This window comes from Camelina sativa, chromosome 15, assembly GCF_030686135.1.
Source record: "Camelina sativa cultivar CO46 ecotype springtype chromosome 15, ASM3068613v1".
Taxonomy (NCBI): Eukaryota; Viridiplantae; Streptophyta; class Magnoliopsida; order Brassicales; family Brassicaceae; genus Camelina; species Camelina sativa.
Window position 1 is genome coordinate 2,859,391 of NC_141894.1, and position 15,234 is coordinate 2,874,624.

At 38.1% G+C, this 15,234-nt stretch overlaps 3 protein-coding genes across 7 annotated transcripts; 1 reads left to right on the forward strand and 2 right to left on the reverse strand.

The window, feature by feature from the left end:
• Positions 1-3,515: 3,515 nt before the first annotated feature.
• On the forward strand, positions 3,516-7,517 carry LOC104744868 (uncharacterized). The gene is made up of 2 exons (XM_010465982.3): positions 3,516-4,047; positions 4,197-7,517. The coding sequence occupies exons 1-2, from the start codon at positions 4,020-4,022 to the stop codon at positions 6,833-6,835; spliced, it is 2,667 nt and encodes an 888-aa protein (XP_010464284.1). The 5' UTR covers positions 3,516-4,019; the 3' UTR covers positions 6,836-7,517.
• Positions 7,518-7,791: 274 nt separating this feature from the next.
• On the reverse strand, positions 7,792-11,747 carry LOC104744870 (putative histone-arginine methyltransferase 1.3). Of its 4 annotated transcripts, none has more exons than XM_010465983.2 (15): positions 11,293-11,747; positions 11,136-11,198; positions 10,869-10,971; positions 10,513-10,656; positions 10,301-10,404; positions 9,837-9,935; positions 9,681-9,750; positions 9,425-9,521; positions 9,294-9,348; positions 9,094-9,177; positions 8,902-8,979; positions 8,691-8,794; positions 8,405-8,577; positions 8,144-8,301; positions 7,792-8,057 (listed from the first exon to the last, which is right to left on the reverse strand). In XM_010465983.2, exons 1-15 carry the CDS (start codon positions 11,485-11,487, stop codon positions 7,980-7,982), a joined length of 1,605 nt encoding a protein of 534 aa, XP_010464285.2. In that variant the 5' UTR covers positions 11,488-11,747; the 3' UTR covers positions 7,792-7,979. The 4 variants fall into 4 exon arrangements, with proteins under 4 accessions (XP_010464285.2, XP_010464286.2, XP_087344653.1 ...); XM_010465984.3 differs by having other exon boundaries at positions 10,513-10,632; positions 11,293-11,681; XM_087488527.1 differs by having other exon boundaries at positions 7,792-8,060; positions 10,513-10,632; positions 11,293-11,645.
• Positions 11,748-12,236: 489 nt separating this feature from the next.
• Positions 12,237-15,199, reverse strand: LOC104744871 (uncharacterized). Of its 2 annotated transcripts, XM_010465986.3 has the most exons (3): positions 15,016-15,199; positions 14,360-14,722; positions 12,237-14,250 (listed from the first exon to the last, which is right to left on the reverse strand). In XM_010465986.3, exons 2-3 carry the CDS (start codon positions 14,707-14,709, stop codon positions 12,348-12,350), a joined length of 2,253 nt encoding a protein of 750 aa, XP_010464288.2. In that variant the 5' UTR covers positions 14,710-14,722; positions 15,016-15,199; the 3' UTR covers positions 12,237-12,347. The 2 variants fall into 2 exon arrangements, with proteins under 2 accessions (XP_010464288.2, XP_087344650.1); XM_087488524.1 differs by lacking the exon at positions 15,016-15,199 and having other exon boundaries at positions 14,360-14,746.
• Between the last annotated feature and the right edge of the window lie 35 nt (positions 15,200-15,234).

The window sequence follows — 15,234 nt, forward strand, 5'->3', positions numbered from 1 at the left end:
TCAATGAATATTTATAATTACAGCTCTTATAAATTATTATACCATTGATTTTTTTTAAACCAAATAATATTATTTGGATAAAAGAACTACAAATTTTTTTTTTTTGACACATGAAATCAATGATTTATCAACCTATTGCATAATTAATTTCAAAAACATTTTTTAATCAAAACACATAGTCAATGATTTTTTTGTCAACAACTTTAATTGATCAACTTAAATAAGTCAATTTTAAGGAACATTGTTTATATACTGCTATTGTTAATAATTTTTGATAAGTTTAATACCATTTATCAACTAATTAAGAAATATTCTTTTAATTTTTTTTTTTAAAATCATTGATGTAATAACTAATAAGGGTTGTAACTAAAAAAATATTGTTTTGAAAATATTATGTAATAGATTGAAAAAATCACTGGTTAATTTTAAAAATATTTTGTGAAATTTTTACGCAAATAAAATTAGTTTAAAAATATTAATTTTGTTAAGAGTAATTTTTGTAATTATAATTTTCACGTCGTGGCTCGTCCATATCATGTATCGTGAGCATCATGACACTACTAATATTAGTTCATGTAGTTTATTGGAACTTTGTTACTGGTTCAAGTTAAAAAATACACTGTAAATTACACATTCTAAATTGTTTGGGTTTAAATATACTCTTTTCCCGACTTATTGATTACAAAGAGTCAAAGATGACTTGTCAAGTTTTAGTTAAACCCAATCCATTTTTTTTGTTTTTTATATATAAAAAAAACAAAATCGAGCTAAACCAGACCAAACCGAAAATCAACAAACGGAAACACAGACGATGTTGGCTAATGTGTCCCTGATTCACAAATACATATTTTTGGAAGATGTTAATTTTTCATTCCTTGAAAGTTAAAGCAATGAAAGTGTTTGGTTAGAGAAATTCACCGTGCCAATGTCTTCTCTAGTATGGCATTTTGAACTTCACGTATCTAGCTGAGACTCGCAATTGTTACTCTTTTGCCCAATTTTGATGATTAGATATCAGTGAGAATCTCCAAAAGCATGTCTTTGTCATTAGTAAACTTACCTCACAGGTTTCTGACAACTCTAGCTTCTCTGCAACTGAATTAGGATATGAAGACAAACAGAAGTAATCTATTTTGATGATAAGAATTGAATCCTTCTTACCCATATATCTTCTGCCCTGGAAGCGGTTTCTCTGTACATTCACTTGGTGTTGCTCTGTATTTATGCTTCCTTGCAATCTCTCTGATCTGACTTGTACACACCAGGAGTGAGGAAGATGCTCTCGCAAAGTTCAGGGGCGATGCCGGTTCTTACAATCACCTTGGAGATAGCTTACAATGGGGGAGGCAGAAGTAAGAGAAAGCAACCAAGACTGTCTGACTGTGTTTGGAACCCCTGAAATGGTGGTCCCTTGTTCGTCAAGCAACGACGGGATCCTCTACATATTGATGGGCACACAGCTTCCGTGGAGAAGAAGCCACCGGCTCCTCTACGTATTGATGGTGTTAGGTCTATCGTGTGCTCCCATAATAAGCCTTCTTACACGATCCCTATCCCATGTCTTTTCTCAATCACGAATCTAGACATTGGGAGTTCAATGAAATTAAGAACAAGCATAAGAGAAAGAACACAAAGCGGTTTGTTCACCCGGTTCACGGTGTTAACTAAGCGCTACATCCGGGGTGGATCCTAGGATCCACATCTTTACTATCAAGAGAAGTATACAAGCATCTTTGGAGATTCACTCACCACCCTAACCCAAATCTCAACCGATAAGGATTACAAAGAGTATACAAGGAAGAAGAAGAAGAAGAAGGACTAAAGAGGCCTTATAAAACCCCCTGAGATGTAACTCTCTCTTCTACATCTACTGCTTCTCTCTCTCTCTCTCTCTCTGACTTCCTGGAACCGAGACCTCCAAGAGGAGGAAACGCTCTACCTTTTCAATCCTTGAGATAAGCCTTTTTAATCCACAATACCAAAACCCTCAACTTTGGTAAATTAAAACCTCTGTATGTATTAGAGACTTGGCTTTCTCATCTCTTCTTGAGACACTCTGCTTCATTTCACCACACTTGACCAAACCAGCTTCTTGTACCATGAACTCTTCAAGGTTGTATCATAAACTAACAATCTCCACCTTGAATATTCAAGCTTGAGATCAACTTCGTGAGATACAACTTCCTAAGCACCTTGGCAATTCCAATCTCCAACAACCTGCATATGTAGATTTACATAGCAGAACAGTCAACAACTTTTACTACCATAAACCTGCTTAACCTTCAATGAAATGACATTGTCTTCAATGCACTCTAACCGTGACAACCACACTGCTTGTCTTGAGCCATTTTGACCTCATGTCTTCTTGAGTTGCAAATCCGCCTTTAACACTGCCATGTGTTTAGCTGAACTCTTTCATTGACCCTTTCTTGAATACCAACAAGTTTAAAATAGCCATCAAACCTGTTAACCAACAGAATCCTCCATAAGCTCCACCGCTTACAGATCTTCTAATCACACAGTTTCATCTATTGCTTCTGTCAAACCATAGAACCTGTTACAGTGATTAGACACCTCTGCAAACTTGATTCCCTTGTATACCTCCTGATCCTACTCATGTGCACTGAGCTTAGAATCAGTTCTCCTTTGAATCATATGCAGAAACACCAGAATCATCTTGGCCTCTAACCTGAAGCCCTTTGATTCAACTTGTAGTCAATCTCACCAACAGCTTATACGATTGTAGACTCACCACAATAACCTGTTTAAACAATCGAAATCAGAGCAAGACCCCTGCTCAACCATCTTGTAAAAACAGAACACACTAGCAGCTTGAAACTCACTACTAGCTACCATTAACATGTCTCTTATCAGCAAAACTTTGTGATATCTCTTAGACACATCCTTGCAACAGCTTACACATCAAATCTAGAATCCATGATGTCTCTTTCGAGCTGTAATAACCTGCAGTACTCTTCATCTCAAAACACAACTTTCTGTCCTCTCTCTGAAAAATTTCAGAAAACCTGCAACTGGTTTCTGACCATCCTTATCAACACTCAGCTTCAAACCAAGTCTGTAACCAGCCATGTTGTACCAACAGACTCTAACCTTCTTTGAGCTGAAAACCCCGTTGATAATAAAACGTTCTTGACTTGTTTTCTTCTTAGCATACTGAACTTTCATGAATCTAATAAACTAGTGAGTTTCTCAGCCCTTTATCTTACATCTTGAGACAACATCCACAAACCGAGCTCCCCCAGGCAAAGAAAAAAATACCCTTTAGGATATGCATTGCTCTTCTTGTAGCAACAATACTCCACCTGAAACATTAACCATTGGATGCACGTTGTCTCAATAAGCCGAGCTTCACCAAACTGCAGTAACACGTTCTTGCATCCATTTCCACGTTCTTATGAATCATAATGAGTTTCCATGGCTTTAATCTTGAGAAAGTGTGCCAAAACGTGGGACAAAGTTTAGTTTCCATGAATTTAAAATCAATCCCACAAAAACTGAAAGGTCGAAAACAAAAAAAAAAAATCCTAAATTTAGGGTTCAAACTCTTAGATTGATTTCGATAAAAAGAACTCGGGAGCAAGCAAAGTTTGAATTTTTTTCATTAAACACACTGGCGGCGTTTCCGACTCGCACGCAACGCTCCCGATGACGACCCGGACAAAATAGGGTAGACCCGGCCTGACTTGACCCGGGAGGTTTTGTTTTGGAAGAGATAGGTCAAACTCAAATCTGTTGACTTTTTTCTAAATACCCTCTAGATGAAAGGGAGGTTTCTGGGTCTTGTTCCTCCGATTCGGCTAAACCTATGTTTTGTTTTATTTCATCTCGTTAAACCCTCTACTCTCTTCTCCTGAAAGCTGTGCTTTTTTTTTTTTTCACTTCAGAGAGTTTCGTTAAATATAAAAAGCTTTGATTTTTATTTTTTTCAATTGGTATCTTCTTCGATCGTGTTGGATTTTGAGATTAGTCGGCGGTTTTGGAACTCGGAAGTGAGGAAGATGCGGATGCGGATGCTACTAAGACCAGGTAATATATATGCTTTTGTGCATTTCAGTACCTGAGCTGAATTCTTGTGGCTTCTTTATAGTACTGTCGCTTAGAAACTGATGAATCTCATATGAGATTGTTCCTGATTTGTGTTATGTTTGTCTCTCTCTCTCGCGTTTACCCTGTAGGTATTATATATCACACCGATACAAAATCCTCTCGTGTTGTTGTCACAGTTTGTAAGCAATTATCAACTTTGTCTGATAATGGCGAAAATTATGAGAAGCCATATACATTTGAGGGTAATAGGCAAACTGTTGATGAGATTTGCAATGTTTTGGAGACTGGTCCATGGGGACCTTCAGCTGAGAATGCTCTATCTGCTTTAAGCTTTAAACCACAACCAGAATTTGTCATTGGGGTTTTACGGAGGCTGAGAGATGTTAACCGGGCGATTGAGTATTTCCGTTGGTATGAGAGGAGAACAGAGCTGCCTCATTGTCCTGAATCATACAACTCCTTGCTTTTGTTGATGGCTCGTTGCAGAAATTTTGATGCTTTGGAACAGATTCTTGGGGAGATGAGTGTTGCAGGATTTGGTCCTTCTGTTAACACTTGTATTGAGATGGTTTTGAGCTGTGTTAAGGTGAATAAGCTTAGGGAAGGTTTTGATGTTGTGCAGATGATGAGGAAGTTCAAGTTCCGACCTGCTTTTTCAGCTTACACAACTCTTATCGGTGCTTTTTCAGCGATTAATCATTCTGATATGATGTTGACTCTCTTTCAGCAGATGCAGGAGTTAGGGTATGAACCAACTGTTCATCTGTTTACGACATTGATTCGGGGATTTGCCAAAGAGGGTCGAGTTGATTCTGCTCTATCTTTGCTTGATGAGATGAAGAGCAGCTCTCTTGATGCCGACATTGTTCTTTATAATGTATGCATAGATAGCTTTGGTAAAGTGGGCAAGGTTGATATGGCATGGAAATTTTTTCACGAGATAGAAGCGAATGGTTTAAAGCCTGATGAAGTCACTTATACTAGCATGATAGGAGTTCTGTGCAAGGCAAACAGATTGGATGAAGCTGTGGAGATGTTTGAGCATTTAGAGAAGAATAGACGTGTCCCTTGCACTTATGCTTACAACACTATGATTATGGGTTATGGTTCGTCTGGAAAATTTGATGAAGCATACAGTCTCCTAGAGAGACAGAGGGCAAAGGGCTCTATACCGAGTGTGATCGCATATAATTGCATTCTTACATGCTTAAGGAAAATGGGAAAAGTGGACGAAGCTTTGAGAATGTTTGAGGAGATGAAAAAAGATGCTGCTCCAAATCTTTCAACCTATAATATTCTCATTGACATGCTGTGTAGAGCTGGGAAACTTGACTATGCTTTTAAGCTACGTGATTCGATGCAGAAGGCTGGTCTGTTTCCTAATGTTAGGACTGTGAACATAATGGTTGATCGGCTCTGTAAATCCCAAAAGCTTGATGAAGCATGTGCTTTATTTGAGGAGATGGATTGTAAGGTTTGTACGCCAGATGAGATTACGTTTTGTTCCCTCATAGATGGCTTAGGGAAGGTCGGAAGAGTTGATGACGCTTACAAAATCTATGAGAAGATGCTGGATTCTGATTGTCGTACTAACTCTATTGTCTACACATCCCTGATAAGGAACTTCTTCAACCACGGTAGAAAAGAAGATGGACACAAGATATACAAGGAGATGATTAATCAAAACTGTTCTCCTGACTTGCAGCTTCTTAATACGTACATGGACTGCATGTTCAAAGCTGGAGAACCAGAAAAGGGAAGGGCGATGTTTGAAGAAATAAAAGCCCATCGGTTTGTCCCAGATGCTCGAAGCTACTCGATTTTAATCCATGGACTAATAAAAGCAGGGTTTGCAAATGAAACATATGAGTTGTTTTATTCCATGAAAGAGCAAGGCTGTGTCTTGGACACACGTGCTTACAATATTGTCATTGACGGTTTCTGCAAGTGCGGAAAAGTTAACAAAGCTTATCAGCTGCTGGAGGAAATGAAGACAAAAGGTTTTGAGCCAACTGTTGTTACGTATGGTTCGGTCATTGACGGGCTTGCAAAAATAGATCGGCTTGATGAAGCTTATATGCTCTTTGAGGAGGCAAAATCAAAGAGAATAGAGCTAAACGTGGTAATCTACAGTAGTCTTATTGATGGGTTTGGGAAAGTTGGTAGGATAGATGAAGCTTACCTTATCCTGGAAGAGCTTATGCAGAAAGGATTAACTCCTAATGTCTACACATGGAACTCATTGCTTGATGCATTGGTCAAGGCTGAGGAAATCAATGAAGCCCTTGTCTGTTTTCAGTCGATGAAAGAATTGAAATGCACGCCAAACCAAGTTACTTACGGTATCCTTATTAATGGTCTTTGTAAGGTCAGGAAGTTCAATAAAGCCTTTGTCTTTTGGCAAGAGATGCAGAAACAAGGGATGAAACCTAGCACTATTTCTTACACCACCATGATATCGGGACTTGCAAAGGCTGGGAATATTGCAGAGGCTGGGGCGCTCTTTGATCGGTTTAAGGCAAATGGTGGTGTTCCAGACTCTGCTTGTTATAATGCCATGATAGAAGGTCTGAGTAACGGGAACAGGGCAATGGAAGCTTTTTCTCTCTTTGAGGAAACACGTCGAAAAGGATTACACATCCATACTAAAACCTGTGTTGTTCTTTTGGATACTTTGCATAAAAATGATTGTCTTGAGCAAGCAGCTATTGTTGGCGCTGTTTTGAGGGAAACAGGAAAGGCACGGCATGCTGCACGGTCTTGGTAGACAGTTATCGAGAATCTCGTTTCTTGCATAGGAAAACCAACCAAAGACGTTTTGGGTTATGTCTGATACAAGTGAGCATTCTGAATCACAAGAATACCAAGTTTCTGGCGGGGACAATGATTGTTTATTATCTGTCAGTGTTTACAGATCAAGAAAGATGGGTGTCCTCACTTGAAACACGCTTATATCAATTAACCCCAGATAATTACTTCGGTTCCCTTCTTCGTTTGATTCAGTTCTTGAGAACCACCAAGATCTTCATGGTACCTCCCATCCAGATGCATCTTCTGCATTCTTCCTGAAGTCGAGCCTATACATTCAGATTGTTATCATTGCCATCTTTTTAAGGATTTTATTGGAGACTATTGCTCGGTCTATAAGTCACTTTGGTATGAGCTCTTCTTTATCACAAAGGTTGTATTTTCTCCGACATAAGTAAGAGCCAGCTCCTTGTGTAGTGTAAGAAGCAGAAATCTTAAGAAGACTGTGACTAGTAGAGAATTTCGTAAGAAAATGCCTGTGTTGCTATGTCTTACACTGCATTTTAAACAGAGCACCAGTTTGATCATTTATGATCCCCTATGTTAAGGTTGTGAAATCCTTTTTCTTTTAAAATTATATTGTGCTACTTCTGTAGATCTGCGGCTTTTTCTGGAGATGAGATATAAACCTCCTTCGAATTTATCTTTTGCTCACTTTTTACTTTCATTATAAGTTCTACGTGTAGTTCCATTGACAAGGTTCTCTTACGATTTTGGTTGGGGTAATTAAAATTGTTATTTCATCAACCTGAACTCGATATACACTGAATCTTGTGAACTTTTTTTTATCAAAGAACTTGATTCTTGTTTCATTACGATGTTATTAGAGTATAAAGTTCATGTGAGTAGATATTAAAGACAACTTTAACTTAAATAATTGATGAGTTATGTGAAAAAAAAACACACACACACAAAGGTCCAAAGGGAAGGATGAGATCTTTCCATGCTCATCATCTAGATAGAACCATACCAAAACTCACAAGACACCAATGAACAGATTTTTTTTACCTATTCGACGTTACAAGCAAAAATCCCAAGTTCAAATATGACTGGGATTTAAAGCTGATATCATTATCTCTCACCTTCATTTCACTTATTAGCTTCTAGAGCTGGGTACTCGGGTTCTGTGGCGGTTGTTGCAGTAACTCTTCTTCTAATTCATCGTTTTGTGTTTGTATGTCCTGCTAACAGTAAATGCATATATATCAATACACATAGAAACAAAAAAAGCAACCATACCTATTCTATTTGCTGAATGCATTTTTACCTGTGTACTTAGCTCCGGTTGTGGTTGTAGAGGTGGTTCTTGTGCAACAGGGTATGCTTGTGGCTGAGACATTCGATAATATGGTTCTTTCAGATCGAATTTGCATGTTGATGATTGGAGAATTCCGCCTTGACTTGCACCGGGACCCCACATTTTAGCTGTTAAAAAACACAATAATTTTGTTATCAGTTCTGGAAAGAAGTTGAAAGTTGGATGATGGTGCTTTCTAATAAGGAAAACGCAAGAAGAAGTAAATCGGACCTGATAAAGTTAGATCTATGGTGTAACTCTGAGCACTGTGGGCTATCAAATGAAGTCTACCAGTGATCTCTTGACCTGCCATTACGTAAATAGGCTGCGAAAGAACACATCTAATTTGGTACCAATGTGTTGTAGGTGCACCAGGTGCAGTTGTGAGCCATCTTTGGACCGTGCTGTTGGAAATAGAGTAAAAAAAAAAGAGTTTGAAATATTATATTCTTCAATTGCAAAGATATACATGAAAATAAGAAGTTTCGAAATGAAGAAAAATAAGAAGCAAAGTTACCTCCCGTCGAATAGAACGTCGAACCAGCAGGCAAGTCCATGCAATCTGGTGCACATGGAAGCCGTGAACTTCAATGGGATATCAATCTCGTAAAAATCTTCTTCCTGTGAAAATGAATTTAGAGGTAAAATGAGATTGAAAGTCATTCACGTGCACCATGAAAGATCAAATTTCTTGACATAGAGTGGTTCTTTCTTGAAGCCGTAAGTACCTTCATTTGAGTGAAATCTATCATGTGAAACATTGGAGGAGCCACTAATACTCTTGGATCAAATGCATCGACCACGGGCTGTGAAATCAAAAGATATAATTCATTAATACTGGTTATGATGAGTATAACCAACTACGTTAGTTGGTATAAATAGATATTTACAAAAATGGTCGGGTGATAATAGATATATACCTGAGAAAAATAACCTTGGTGTGCTGATCCATATAGAGGTGTCAGATCAACTCCATAATAGTTCTGCTGTTGCCAAAACATAGCCTGCATAGAGGGAGAATCTGTATTATTGAATGCTTGAGACAAACCAAAATTAAACTAACCCAACAAGCTTAGGCAAAGTTTCGGGGAAATAATGCTTAGAATAAAACAGAGGCTACCTTATTTGCCATCTCAATAAATAAGAATTCATCGGAAAATGGTGCCATGTGAATCCTACAGAGATAGAATTACATGAGTGAAGACATAGTAAGAAATAAAAGAAGGAAACGCTATCAAAGGTTGACTTTACCTTCCGACAGTGGGAAACATTTTGCCCTTGGGAGACATAAAACGATCCCTAGCAATTACATATGATTCTAACATTCTCTCGTTGACCAATAAGGTGCCTGGTTCAGAACATAAGACATGTCGTTTAAATGATCAATGGAACTTTCAATCACTAGTGCTATATCTTTTCTCTAAACAAAGTTTTTGCTGGTCTAAAGATTCTAAGTTTCCAATTTTTAGGAAAAAACACATTTAAAGACTGTCTCTGAGACACATACCCATCGGTTCAGATATCAAAATATCTGCTTTCTCAGGCAACTCGATATCCTCAATTTTACCCTTAATGACCTACACTTGTGCCAGTTTCAACATCATCAGAAAAATGCATATATCACAAATATATATAATGATCAAAACTGAATTAGGAGTCTTACTGTGATCCGTTCAGCGAATAATGGGTTTCCAGCAATCAGTTTACGTGCATACTCAGCCATTTCTGATGCTTCAACCGCATACACATGCTTGGCACCAGCCTAATTTAGCAGCAAAAAATAAATATGCATGAAGAAGACAGAAGAAAAATGCACAAGTACCATAAGCACCTGATAGCTATGACAGCCGCCGTCACCAAGGTATAACTAGAAGATACTTCACATTTACTTTGGCATTTTCTGTCATTTACGGATCATCAATTCTATTCGGTGGATTAAGGCAAGGGGTAGGTTGGAACCGGAGATGTAATTGTAAAAGAGAGTGAGGACATCTCAATAAACAAGTCCTCTTTAGTCTTTATTCATTCTCTAGCTTTAAAGATAAAATTCTGCCTGTCTATCAACCTATTCTTGTTCGAGCATACCAAATTCTTAATTCTGTAACCTTTAGCGTAAATATTGCATACCTGGGCAGCAAACATTGACAAAATGCCACTCCCAGCACCCACATCGACCACAACACGACCAGCAAAATCTGAACGATTCTCCATGACTGCAGCGTAATATGTACCTGAAGACATGAATGAAATTCATAAAGAGCTATTCCAGGCCAAAAAACGGTGAGAAGAAAAATGGAACAGTTCTGAAACAAACAATACATTAAGGCAAGAAGTTTTACCTGTCCTCACATAATCTTGCAGCATATTTTGCTGATGTAGAAGTTGACCATAATAATGGAAATACATTTTTGCCGAGGACGCCTCTATCTTATTGTCAAACTTGCTTTTCTTAGCTGAAACTGTTCCATTTTGCAAGGATGATCCTAGTAATGGAAAAATGAGTATACAGTAAAGGAGAATGCACAAATATTATGCATAGATTTTGAAGTGAAGAGTGGATAGTGAATGCACAAGTAGACAGAACAAACTTAAATTGTGGTATAACTAGTCTGTAATGGGTTTCAGAATCTTTCTTAAGTAAATGCGAACATAAGGCATACATGCTAATACATCTCTAATTAATACAAAGGCTCACCTTGAACAACAGCATCCTTTGTCCACTCTTCAAAAGAATCACAAAAAGCCTTGCTGTCCTTCTCAGTTTTAAATTTTATATTGACTCCTTGGGAGAATGATTTCTGTTTCCAAAAGAAAACTTATTTTCATGAATCATGAAGAAAAATAAACCAAACATCTTGTAACACATTATTGATAAGGCAATATATCAACAAGGGGAAACAAGATATTCAATTTCAAGAATAACAATAGGAATTGATCTCAAAACTACTCAAACATAACGTACCTCTTCTGAGGAACTCGAACTATCAGATACACAGATGAAATGTACTGGCCCCAACTTGAATAACTGAGGAAAAAAAAAAACATAAAAAAAAAAAAAAAAATCTAAACCGATAAAGAAGCAGAGGAACAGAAACATAAGAATGTGAATCGACATTCACCTGAGCAGAAGCGAGATCAAAATTGAAGCAATGGGTCGAATCCGATTGCATAAATCGAAGCTCCGTGACCCCATCAACGCAGGAAAACGTAGCTACAGCTGGAGAGGACGACGAAACGGAAGAAGAGGAGAGATCAGTGACCGAGTCTAGAGAGAACTCCATCTGCTCGAGCTTTTTCACTGAAGAGACCTCCATTATTACAAAAACGCTACGAAGAATGTACAGATAGATACCAGTCTCCTCTTCTGTTTGTGTAAACTGTAAACGAAGCTTTTAAGAATTTTAGGGTTTTTCTTTCTGCCTGAGAGAGAGTGAGAGAGAGATAAAGCCGCCAAAAGGATTAATGAAACGCCGTTTCAGAAACGGTGGCAGTTTCGTAATTTACTTACGACTCTATAGTGAATGTCTACTTTTAAGCCATGTTACCAAAGCCTCTTGAGTCTAGACATGGGACTAATATAATATGAGTGATATTAGTGATCTATGTTGCATAAAAACTTTTTTTGATTAGTTTTTTGGAAACAGAAATCCGTGGAAATACAGAAATAAATAATAGAAACATGGTTTTTAGAAATGTTTTGTTTGGAAACAGGATGGAAACTTCGTTTCCGTTTCGGAAATACGGAAATTGTTTTTAGTTTGAAAATTTAATAAATAAATATTTAAAATATAAAAATTCGTTATACATAGAAATATATAATATTATTAGTATTTTAATTAAATATTTTAATATTTATGCTTTAAATTTTTGTTGTTTCAAATATTCTTTTTAATTTTGTTTTAATATATGGTGTTTTATTTTATATATATATACGTCTCCATTTCCTAATTTTTAAAAAAAATCATTTCTCGTTTCCATGCAACCTAGTTAGCAATTTCATAGATCAAAAAGTTCGAATGTCATGGGATCAACGAGTTCTGCTGCGAAAATAAAAAAGCTCGCATTGGTTTGAAAACGAACGAGATTTTTTATTCTTCATTACAAAAGAGAAGAGATATCCAAAATCATCTACTTTAAAAAAAACAAGTAAAAAACTAACCAACACATATCCTAACTAAGTAGCTTTGCAGGTTTTTTTGTTATGTCCTAGTCCCTTGCATTTGCTACATTGTAGCTGACGTTTTATCATGTCAAACTGCTCAACCTTCTTCATCTTCGGTCTTCCCGGTGTTCTCCTTGTTGGTGGAGGAGTCACGCTAACTAACCCCTCGGGAGCCTCGTCCAGCATCATCCTGTCCATGTTCGGCACAGGTTGAATCGACTCTGCGTACATTAACCTGTGACTCTCTACTGTTAAGTATGTAGAGCAATACTCATATGGGCTTTTCCCTATGCACTGAATCACAGCAAGCGCATGGCTACAAGGTAACCCAGTTAGCCGCCAGGTCTTGCAGTCACAATCACACTGGTTGATATCAACTATGTTGACTGAAGAAGATTCTCCTCCATGAACCTGGAATAAGCTACCTTCTGGTGGTGAAACCTGAAGTAATTGCGCAAGTTCTATTTCTTTCTGTAACTTCTCCTCGTTAGATGGCGTTAGAGCTGTGACCCATTCCCGTGATTCAACCTGATGCGTATAAATAGATTGCATCATCTTTGCTCGAAATTCGTCAATCATTTGGGTGATGGGAAACTCATGTGCTTCAGAAACCCAGCTGTAGAAGTCTAGCCCAAAGGTTGAGTACATCTGGTTATATCTCTCTCCTTGGAACAGCGCATTTGCCCAATGGTGCGGTTCATTCTCTATAACCCAGTTGTAAGCATCAGGAGATATACTTTTTATATTCTCCAATGCACTGTAATAACCCTCTAGTGTTGTTGCATATGCCACAGAGTAGAAATCGTTGAGCATATACCGTCTTGCTTCATTAGAAAATTGCCCCTTCAAGTCCACATTTAGCTTTTCAGCGAGCTGGCGTAGACAATATGCGTGGTGTGCATCTTCAAAGATCTGCGCTATTGCATTCTTCAGACCATTCTGGATATCTGCAACAAATGTGATTCTTCGCGATTCGGACAATGCAGATTTGAGTTGTTCCAAAAACCAAAGCCAGTTCTCTTCTGTCTCTGAATCCACAATAGCAAAGGCTACTGGAAATATGCCATCTTCAGCATCGCAAGCTGTTGCAACGAGCATAACCCCTTGGTATTTTGAGTTTAAGATAGCATTGTCAAGGAAAAGAAGAGGGCGGGAACCTTGTTTAAACCCAGATATTGAAGCATAGAACGATATGAAAAGACGATGGAAGCTCGAATCTTCTTTTGTCATGAAAGTGGCAATACTGCCAGGATTTGTCTCCTTGATCTTCTCACAGATTAAGGGAAGTTGACTATACGCCTCTTTATAAGAACCTTGGAGCTGCTCTCGGGCAATCTCTTTTGCTCTCCATGCCTGTGAGTAATTCAATTGAATACCATACTCTTTCTTTATGTCCTCAGCAATATCCTTGGGCTTGTAGTCTGGGAAGGCTTTCAACTTCTCTTTCAAGATGGTTCTTACCCATCCTCTAGTTGCACGGTAACCAGGTTTGATGACTGCTCTCTCACACGTATGCCTCGGGTTCATTTTCTTGATACATATCAACTGAGTCGTTGATAGCCTCGCTGCAGTGATACGCCATGGACAACCTTGAGCTTTGCATTTAACAGAAACTCGATGGCTGTCATTTTTCTTGTATCTGTAAGCAAAACCATGGGCGATTGAGTACTTGTGCAATGCATCTCTGAATTCAATAAAGGTATTAAACCGTTGATCAACACCCGTGATGACGTTTTCCCACTGCTGTATCGCTGTGTTATGTTTCTGATCAACCAAAACAAAATTGCACGGCAAAGGACTATCATCAGGCATATCCATTTCAATTTGAAAATCATCTGTCATATCCTCCTCGACAACATCTCCTGCAACACAAACTGCAGGTACCACCCCTTCTGATGCTGTTGTCATACTTGACCTGTAGAAGCAATTCGCACAATAGCAACAACAACTTAGACACAACCATACAATTCTAACTATGATCAGGGACCAACACAAGTTCTAGAACAAAGGGACTAGTACTCTACCTACTGGCTGGCATGGTGGAGAGATTTTTGGCACCAGCTTCCACAGGAATGACAAAGATCTCGACAGTCCCTGCATCAGCAGAAAAGGTGACCATGCGTTTGAAATCCTTATCCTTAGAGATGGTAATAAGGGTCTTCTTGTTTCCAGGGAGAAAATACTTAAGAGTCATTGTCTCCAAACCAAACCCAAAATTCTCAGCCAACTCTGACTTGAAATCAGTCATTGAAGTGTTGTGATCAATATCAATCGCAAAAGCATCGCCACCAGAATACGATAACGATCCATCTTTGATAGTCACAAACTCACCACCTGACTGGCATATAGCTATGACTTTGTTGGTGGTGGCCATGACCCAATCAAACCTATAAAAAAACCAAAACCAGACTCTACATTACACACTTCTGGCATATAACACGAACTCTCAAATGTACATAGTTTTATCAAATTTAGCCAACGCCATGGCGGGCACAATAAGAAATCGAATCGTATGCATAAGATATGAACCCTAATTTCCAAAAACGAATCCGAAATTGAATAATATAGATCACAATTCTGATATCAGAAACGACGATCAGAAGGGGATAAAAAAAACAAACCCTACTAACGAACGGAACCAGCTTAAAATCATAGGATTATAAAGTAGCCATTAGAGTACCTAAAACAGAAAGCTCAAGAATTGGGTTCTCTGTTCTGAGAAAACATTGAAATTGCCGAGCTTTTTCTTCTTCTACAGAGTCAGAGATAGAGAGAGTTTGAAACTTTCACGTACGGCCCAAAAGAGAACATCAAAAGTCAAAACGCTGCGTTTAGAACGTCTTAGAAAATAACTTTAACAATTAGCGTAATCTTTGTAGTTGGTGGATAATTTAACGAT

Bases quoted from the DNA above. Each gene is read 5' to 3' on its own strand.
- LOC104744868 (XM_010465982.3), top strand. From the start codon at position 4,020: ATGCGGATGCGGATGCTACTAAGACCAG. The intron at 4,048-4,196 runs GTAATATATATG...TTTACCCTGTAG, and splicing joins GCGGATGCTACTAAGACCAG to GTATTATATATCACACCGAT.
- LOC104744870 (XM_087488525.1), bottom strand. From the start codon at position 11,487: ATGGAGGTCTCTTCAGTGAAAAAGCTCGAGCAGATGGAGTTCTCTCTA. The intron at 10,405-10,512 runs GTAAAACTTCTT...TCATGTCTTCAG, and splicing joins GCAAGATTATGTGAGGACAG to GTACATATTACGCTGCAGTC. The intron at 9,936-10,300 runs GTATGCAATATT...CTGCTAAATTAG, and splicing joins TGTCAATGTTTGCTGCCCAG to GCTGGTGCCAAGCATGTGTA.
- LOC104744871 (XM_010465986.3), bottom strand. From the start codon at position 14,709: ATGGCCACCACCAACAAAGTCATAGCTATATGCCAGTCAGGTGGTGAG. The intron at 14,251-14,359 runs GTAGAGTACTAG...TTGCTTCTACAG, and splicing joins TCCACCATGCCAGCCAGTAG to GTCAAGTATGACAACAGCAT.